General features: G+C 54.3%; 1 protein-coding gene across 2 annotated transcripts in view; it reads left to right on the plus strand.

Moving 5' to 3' along the window:
* Positions 1-9,320, plus strand: part of TAS1R2 (taste 1 receptor member 2) — a 28,582-nt gene that overhangs the window by 2,854 nt on the left and 16,408 nt on the right. For both annotated transcript variants that reach the window (XM_004705147.1, XM_004705146.1), the window contains exons 2-4: positions 572-872; positions 2,894-3,667; positions 6,793-7,002. In XM_004705147.1, coding sequence (XP_004705204.1) covers positions 572-872; positions 2,894-3,667; positions 6,793-7,002 — 1,285 coding nt within the window. The remainder of the gene's footprint in view (positions 1-571; positions 873-2,893; positions 3,668-6,792; positions 7,003-9,320) is intronic.

Consider the following 9,320-nt stretch of genomic DNA (forward strand, 5'->3'; position numbering starts at 1 on the left):
TGGTCATAGTGATGGTGGTGATGGTAATGGTGCTAGTGTTGGTGACGGTGGTGGTGGTGGTAGTAATGGCGATGGTGGTGGTTGTGATGGTGATGATGATGGAGGTGATGGTCGTAATGCTGGTGATGGTAGTAATGGTGATGGGGTGGTTGTGAAGGTGGTAGTGATGGTGGTGGTAATTGAGGGGCACTTGTAGTCACAGGATGTGATGCCAGTCAGGACAGTGGAAGTACTAGTGATAATAGTCATGGTGGTGACTGAAGGTGACAGTGGAGATGGTGATGACGGTGACAACAGTAAAGGTTACCGTGGTTAATGGTCACAAAGACATGGTGACTGATGAAGTAGTGGTGGTGGCTGCAGGTGTCATGGTGGCTATAGTGACAGTGGGGTCCTAGGGATGACAGAATGTCACAATGATGTGGTAAAAACCCCAGAATCTCCAGGAGCAGCAAGCTACTTTGGGGGCAGAGTCCTGGTTTTCCCCGGGCAGGTGGGAGGCGTAGGTTGGCATTCCCCACCCCCTCATTCTGCACCGACTTGCCGCCCCACCCTGCCGTGGCGTCTCCAGGTACGAGATGAAGGTGATAGGCTACAACCTGATGCAGGCCATGCGCTTCGCGGTGGAGGAGATCAACAACCACAGCCGCCTGCTGCCGGGCGTGCTGCTGGGCTACGAGATGGTGGACGTCTGCTACATCTCCAACAACATCCAGCCCGTGCTCTACTTCCTGTCCCAGGAGGGCTACTTCCTGCCCCTCCGGGATGACTACAGCAGCTATGTGCCCCGTGTGGTGGCCGTCATCGGCCCTGACAACTCGGAATCCACCAGCACTGTGGCCCACTTCCTCTCTCTCTTCCTCCTTCCTCAGGTGAGGCCCTGGGCCCTGGAGAAGGGTCTGGGGAGGGGCTGAATGGACTCACTTCTTCCCACCGATCACGCAGGATGGTGATGGTGCAAACAGAGGCATGGGCAGGACCTCAGCCCTGGTTACCTCCTGGTCACCTCCTCTCTTCCTGGCAGTTGGGCCTCTCGGTTAAGAGCTCCGGTGTGGGAGGCAGGCAGACCTGGATACACATCTGGGCTCTTGGCCACTGAGAGGCCGCGGCAAGTCTTTCATCTCTGAACCCCAGCCCTCCCCCCCTCCCACCGTACAGTGAGATACCACCACTTTGATGGACCCGCCCTTTGTGGCTCTGATCTGCCCTGGGGTCATTTTAATGTCAACCCCTCATTGTGATTGGGTGTGTGTGTTCACAGAGGCCCCTTGACTGCCAGGCTCAGAGTGGCCTGCAAGGTGCAAACCTGGGGATTACCCCTTGGGGGAGGCATGCTGGTGGCTTGGACTAGGAGAGAGACGGGAGGTGGCGCTGGGCAGACACCTCTGGAAGGTGGAGCCCATGGGTCTTGCTGATGGAGTCAATGCGGCACGGCACACGTGGAGGAGGCGTCAGAGGCATCTGCAATGACTCCAGCGTGTGGCGGGAGCACCTGGAAAGTTGGGTTTTCCATCAGCCAAGATGGGGACGGGTGCAGTGGCCCGGGCCCAGGGAGAAGATGCGCTCACTTTGGGATGTGCTAGACTTGAGATATCAGGTGGGCAGCTGAAAATAAGGGCCTGAAGTTGAGTGGAGAGGTTCAGCCCAGACCTCTAGGTGTTTATTTACATGGTATTTAAAGCCAGGAGGCTGGGTGAGCACCAGGGAGGGAGAGGTGGTAAGGAAGAGACAAGGACCACAGCCATAGCCCTGGGGTCCCCGAGGTGAAGCTGTCACAGACAAGAGGAGGGACAGCCATGGAGGTGGGACAGCCAGTGAGTCTGGAATAAGCCCAGAGAGGGTGGGGTGCTAAGGCCAAGTGACTGGATGGTGAGCTGGATGCTGGTGACAGTGAGGGTGAAAGTTCTATGCTCAGAAACACATGGCCAGGGCGGTTAAAGAGCAGCCCCACTCCCATCCCCCAAAAGATGCAAAGCAAGAGTCTAAGGCTGGGCACACAGCAGGTCATTGTCACCATGACATTACGGTCATGACACGAAGCCCCAAGCTCAGGGTCTGTCATTCAGCTCAACACAGGTGCACTCGGTGGTGGTCTAGGAGGCAGCGGTCACAGCTGCCCAGCTCTCAGTCCAGTGCATGCCGGGTGCTCCACAACGATCATGGTTGTCACCGTGACTCGTGAAGCATCAGCCGAGGGTCTGCCACACAGCCACTCCATGTGTGTTACCAGATGCTGTTATTTATGGGGGTAAAAGCAACTAAGCCAGGGCTTGGCACAAAAGGGGCACTTGCTACATGCTAGCAGTATTGTTATTTGATTGCTATTATTATTATTTTATTTTGGTAAATACTCAACCCCCACCCTCCCCGCCCCAAACAAACTCACTGCCATTGAGTCAACTCTGGTGCCTGGTGACCCCGAAAGGAGAGGGAAACCTTGGGGTTTCCCAGGCTGTCAATCCTTCTGAGAGCAGAATCCCTCATCTTTCACCTGCTGAGCAGTTGGTGGGTTTGAACGCCAACGGTCGGGACCCTAACGGGTAGCCCAGGGCACCTGCAGGACTCCTGTACAGATGTTCCTAGATGGGGATGAGGACAGTAATGTAGAACACCCCGCCTAGGGCACGGCCCACAGTCGGGGTGCTGGGTTATTGTGACCATCCCCAAGATGATACTTAGTCTATGGCCTGATGATGAACATCTAGGGTGTCACACCCAGTTAGTGCTTACCACATGTTATTACAAAGGGAAGCCTAGGCCTGGCTCCCAGGAGCTAGCTGCTTACCAAATGCCCGTTCGTACAGTGCGGGTGACCCCGATGAGGGTCACACGAAGGCTCCGTGGTCCCTAGGTAGCACCCTTCGCTAACGCACCAGCCCCTCTCCTCCGGCAGATCACCTACAGCGCCATCAGCGATCAGCTGCGCGACAAGCTGTTCTTCCCCGCGGTGCTGCGCACGGTGCCCAGCGCCGAGCATCAGATCAGGGCCCTGGTGCAGCTGATGCTGCGCCACGGCTGGAACTGGATCGTCCTCCTGGTGAGCAGTGACGACTATGGCCGCGAGAACGGGCAGCAGCTCAGCGAGCAGCTGGCGGACCGGGGCATCTGCATCGCCTTCCAGGAGTCGCTGCCCACGCCGCAGGCCAACCTGGTGGTGGAGGCGCCGGAGCGCCAGCGCCTGGAGTCCGTCGTGGCCAAGCTGCGGCAGAGCTCGGCGCGCGTCGCTGTCCTGCTCGCGCCGGACCTGACCTTACACAACTTCTTTGGCGAGGTGCTGCGCCAGAACCTCACGGGCATGGTGTGGCTCGCCTCCGAGTCCTGGGCCATCGACCCGGTGTTGCACAACCTCACCGAGCTGCACCGCACGGGCACCTTCCTGGGCGTCACCACGCCGAGCGTGCCCATCCCGCGCTTCAGTGAGTTCCGCGTGCGCCGCGCCCAGGCGGGGCCGCCCGCGCCCAACCAGACCAGCCCGCCGGCCACCTGCAACCAGGAGTGCGACACTTGCCTGGACGCCGCCCGGTCCTTCAACGCCATCCTCACGCTCTCCGGCGAGCGCGTGGTCTACAACGTGTACGCCGCAGTTTACGCCGTGGCCCACGCTTTGCACAACCTCCTGAGATGCAACCAGACCGGCTGCTCCAAGGAGGCGGTGCACCCTTGGAAGGTGAGCATTGCAGGCCCCAGGCGCCGCGGTTGCTCCGGAGACCGCAGGGAGGCCCCCTGCCTCACTTGCTGCGTTCTGGGTAAAGTATATCCCAGAAGCCCTTCTTGATATCAAAGCAAAATGCCTTTATGAACGCCATCCTCAGAGTACATAGGGGAAATTCACTGGAAGGGTACTGCCCAGGCAGGGCTCAGGGCTCATGGATCTTCTCATTGCCCGGGTACACGGACCTCATTTTAAACCCACTGCCATTGAGTTGATGCCAACGCATAATGAATCTATATGGATTTTCTGAGACTGGAAACGTTTAAGAGAGCAGACAGCCTCTTCTCTCTCCTGATGAGCCGCTGATGGATTTGAACCACTGACATGCCTAATCCACAGTGCCATCTGGGCTCCTAACTTGATTTCACATATGAGTTCCTGGATGGTGCAAGCTGTCAACTCTCGGCTGTGAACCCCCAAGTGGGAGGTCTGAGTCCACGCAGAGGCACCTGGGAAAAACGGTCTGGTGATCCACTTCGGGGAAACCAGCATTTGAGAACCACGGGGCGCACTTCCATTCTGACACACACGGGGCGCTGTCAGAGTCGACTTGACGGAGACTATTCAGTTCTGACTCAAACTTGAATTTAAATCTTTGTTTTGCTGACTCACTCACACAACCCCCGGGACTCACACAAAGACTTCCGGGGTATAGAAGAGTTCACTGAGCATTGCAGAAGTGGAGGGGTTCACACCAGACGTTTAATTTATACGTCGATATGAGACATGTCTGTGTGAAGTGGTTACACGTTGGGCTGCGAGCCCCAAGGTCAGCAGTTCAAAACCACCAGCCGCTCCAAGGGAGCGAGAGCTTTCTACTTCTGTAAACAGTTCCAGTCTTGGAAAGACACAGGGGCAGCTCTGCCCTGTCCTAGAGGGTCGCGGCGAGTCGGCATCAACTCGATGGCAGTGAATTTGGAGATTTGGTTCTGGCCTTTGTACTGTGGGGTCTGACTCCATTGCTTGCCCACCCCGATCCTGCCCACACCCCCTCTTGAATCCCCCCTTCCTCGTTTTTTCTAGATCCCCCTCATCCTCACATACCTGGCCACGCCTTTCACAGAGCACTTTGGTTTAAAAGTCCTCTCCATCGGTAGCTCCCCAGCCATAACCTTGGAGCGGAACCTTGCAACCTTAAGCACGTCTCTTAAAAGAAAAGGAAAAAAAAAGAGCAATTATTTTTAAGGAGATATGGTGCTAGCTGCTGCACCCCCTTTGTGAATACTCACTCACCCCCAAACACTGGCCCTGTCCTTGCTCTCTATGCACAGATGAAACCAAAGTTCCCCCCGAGCTGTCACCAGCTAGGAAGTGGCTGAGCCTCGACCTCACACCACCCAAGTCCTTGCAGAAGTGGTTACCATGGTCCCAGGGGCAAGGGAGGGGGTGGGCTGGAGAGGAGGGCACTGGTGATGGAGAGGTGGAGAGGGCCCTTGGAGATGGTGTATGGGGAGATGTCCTGAGCCTCGATCGTCTCACCTGTTCAACAGAAGGAACGATGTGGGTGCTGCTGGGTCACTGAGAGGATGGGCGATCGTGTGTGCAGGTTACCCGTGCAGAGCAGAAGCCAGCAGGCTCCTCTGCCCTCTCCCAAGCCCCTCCCCCACACCCCCTTCATTCATTCCCAGGCCCAGCATTTGGTCTTGGGAGAGCATGTGGGTTCAGTCTGTCTTGGAGGGAAGACCTCTGCTGGGGGTGGAGGTGAGGCTGGGTGAGGAAACGGCCACGGGACTCGGACGTCAGAAGACTCTCAAGACGCCAGTAGTTCAGGTCCAGCCCACTTGGTAGAGTTTCAGGAGCAGTGCTGTTGGACTGTGTCATGGGCCCCTTGGATGGATCCCAGGTTGTTCCGACAGCTTGGTGAGGTCCTTGAAGGATGTAGCAGACATGCTAAGACGTGGTTCCCCAGCTCCTTCCAGCTCGTCTCCACCATCCCGACCCCACTGCCTGGCTGGAGCCGCCCTCCTTTCAGGCTGAGCTCCTGGGACCACTGCTCTTGGGTCTCCCACTGACAGCAAGTCGATCCTGACTAAATCTAAGGTTTCCCAGCCTGTCCATCTTTATGGGAGCAGACAGCCTTGTCTTTCCCCCACAGAGCAGCAGGTGGATTTGAAGCGCCAACCTTGTGGTTAGCAGCTCAAGGCCTAACCCATAGTACTCCCAGGACTCCTTTCTTGGGCCCAAATTCCCAGCGACTTCTAGAGCCCACCTTGCTCCTCAGCTGCCTGGCTGTCATTCCCCAAAGTGCCCCCAAGGGGTAAAATGCAAACCAAACTCACTGCCATCGGATTGATCTGGACTCTCAGAAGGATAGGGGAGAGGGGTCCTTTTGGGTCTCCCAGACTAAATCGTTTCAAGGGCAGACAGCCTCGTCTTTCTCCCTCTTGAGCACTGGCTGTGGGTTCAAACTGCTTACCTTCAGTTTAGCAGCCCAGCTTAGAACCCACTACAGCATTAGGCCTCCCTAAAAGCTCCTGTGTGGGTGGGTAGGGTGGGGGAATGGATCTTGGAGGTACATTGGTGGGATATCTGAGCTGGAAACCTTTAGGGATCATCTGGGAAGTCTCATCCCAGAGAGGTTCAGTGACTTACCCAAGTCACAGAGCAAATCAAGGATGAGACAAGGGCTTAAGTTCAGACTGCAGGGTACAGGGGAGAGCGGGGGGTGGGGTGGGGGGACTGTGGGCTACAAACATTGGGCCCCAAAGGGAGAGCTGATAGCAACTCCTTGTGCAGCTTGGATACTTACTATTCCTCAGCTACTCTTCTAAGTTCCTGATGGAGTCAAAGTCAGTGATTGCTCAGAGCTTGGAATATGGAGTTTTTATTGCACCCATTTTGCAGAAGAGGTAATGGGGCTTGGAGAGTTTAAGTGACAGGCCCAAGGCCTTAGAACTGGGGCCCAAACCCAGATGAGTCTCATTCTAGAACCAAGCACTCAGCCTCTACCACCCACATGGCAGCATTTTGGAAAGCTTCGTTTTACGGCTGGGGAAACTGAGGCTTGGGGCATAGGCAAGTCTCCTAGACCTCAATGGCCTGCGATGTCAGTCTGCTTCCCTTCCCTTTGGCCCTCGCAGCTACTCCAGGAGCTCTGGAAGGTCAACTTCACCCTCCTGGGCCACCAGATCTTCTTCGATGAGCAGGGAGACCTGCCCAGGGGCCTGGAGATCATCCAGTGGCGATGGGACCTGAGCCAGAACCCCTTCCAGAGCGTTGCCTTCTACCACCCCAGGCAGGAGCAGCTGGTGCCCCTCTCCCCCATCATCTGGAACACGCCTAACAACACGGTCAGCTTAGAGGGCCTGGGGGTGGGCGTGCCTGGGGGCTGGGCATCAGGGCTCTCGCTGGGTTACAAGGACCCCTCTTATCTAGGAGGCTACCCACAGGCTCCTTACTGGTAGCTGGTGGGGTCTCTATAGGTGAGTGTGCAGCCCGCGGTCTTGCCTGTCCTCCTGTGAGAAGATGGTGGAAGTTCATGACAAAGAGCGGCACCGGGGCAAGTAAACACCAGTTGAACACCAGTGGTCAGGCTCCCTGCTCAGGAGTGCCATCATTACAGCATCCCTTTGAGTTAGGCGCTGCCGCCATATGCGTTAGGGAACTGAAGGCACAGAGAAGTTGTGTGGCCTGCCTATGGTGGTGGAGCTTGGGAGTCCAACCCAGGCAACCTGTGCTCTCCGTCCCTGTCACAGGATGGAGGGTCTGCTGTGGGGGTCCAGGAAGAGGGAAGAGCTCAGAGCTGGAGCACGCTGCGGTTCCCTTCCGCGCCAAGCCCTGCTCTTGGCGCCTTCCTTGCCCTTGTGCACTTGAGCTTTGTGGCCCCCTTTGAGTTGGGGGCCACTACTACCACCATTTGCAGATCCAGGGCCCCAAAGCACCAGGCGAAGCTCCTGGACCAGAAAACGCAGAACTGGAGCCCAGAGTCCCCACCGCTCACTCTCCTGTCTTTGCTTCAGGCCAAGAGGTGCGAGGCAGGAGGGCATGCTCCTGTGTTGAATGAAGTTCCCAGGGATCAAGTGCTGGAGGAGCAGGGGCCCCAGGTTCCCTGCAGGCAAACGGCAGGTGCTGGGTATAGGTGTGTGGGCAAATCCCACCAGAGCGCCCTTGCCTGCCCTCTCCTCTTCTCCCAGGGCTTCCCTGTAAGAAACCCAACGGCTAAGGTGCTAAATGTGATTAGACAGACACAACATAGGAAAGGGCTTCAAGAACCTTGTGGAAGATGGAATGAAAAGATGATAACATTTTCCCATGGACTTAAAAATGATTGGAAAGTTTAATTGACAAGAATTCACATATGTAACCCAATCATTGAAACTATGAAAAAGAGTTGTTCAGTCTTCACCGTGATCAATTTTAGAACATTTTCTTCTTTCTTATGCTCATTATTAGCTCCCCTTCCCCACCAACCTCCCCTGTCGTACCCCCGAGACACTATTCATCCAGTTACTGTCTCTCTATAGATTTATCTATCCTAGAATTCATATGAAGAAAAACATACAAAGACAGCAAGAAAAACCCCAAACCCAACTATAACAACAAAACAAGACATTGAAAACCCATAGTTGAAGAGATAACAGAAAATAATAAAACCCAGAGAAGTTATGAATGGGCCCAAAGGGAGAACAGACTGCACGTTGTTGAATGTTAACCTCACCACATCTCTGTTGTCCCCCTTCCATTGCACTCTGTCCGAGAGCAATGCTGTCACAGCTCTGGTCAGTGGTCAGAGGACTCACTGGAGGATTACTCCAAGTGCAGACCCTGCAGATGGATTTTGGCCTTCCACTGTCATCCGTAGCTTTCTATACACCGTGCACTCGGAATTTACTCTAATACTGTTTCCTCCTCTGGTCTTGGATTTTACGTTATACAATCTTTGGATCACACAGACCAGTGTGCTTCTTCTGTGCAGACTTAGTTGATGCCTCACTTCGATGATTGCTTGTTTTAAGACAAGCCTTTAAGACGCCCAGATGCTACTCTTTCTGATGGTCGAGCACCATCTGATTTCTTCACCACACTTTGCTAGAGCACCCATATCTTCAGTGATCTCTTCATGAGGACAAGTATCGAGCAGGGCCATGTCATAAGAACTAATTGTTCTTAGATTAGGGCTATGATTAAGTGTGAGCTCAAAATCCATTTAGGTATCTATATATCCCTGGTCCACTTTAGAGAAAGCATTATCCTTCTATTAGGCAACATTATAACTCATCTCCTTGGGGCGGATGGCAATACTATTGATAGTATCCTGAATTTAGACAATGTTATAGAATTTCAAATAGTTTTTAGAAAAATTAAGTATACATGTATGGGACAGAGAAGCATACATGCATGGGACAGCTTTTTAGACGCAAGTACATGAATTGCTGCCTTGTACAGGTAAAAAACTCAAGGGACTGGAACTTTCAGTAACACTCATTCACTAAGGAGAACCCTGCCTGCCAGATGCAGACACACCGTAAGAAAACTGTGCTCGGATACAATGGCTGTATGGGTTGTTATGAGAGCTGTGAGAGCCTCCAATAAAATGATTTATTTAAAAAAAGCGAAAACATTAAAAAATGCAAAGAGAGCGTGCAAATGACAAATGTTTGGCAGTCCC

This window comes from Echinops telfairi, unplaced genomic scaffold (assembly GCF_000313985.2).
Source record: "Echinops telfairi isolate 266 unplaced genomic scaffold, ASM31398v2 ScPeMD7_7457;HRSCAF=8495, whole genome shotgun sequence".
NCBI classification, from domain to species: Eukaryota; Metazoa; Chordata; class Mammalia; order Afrosoricida; family Tenrecidae; genus Echinops; species Echinops telfairi.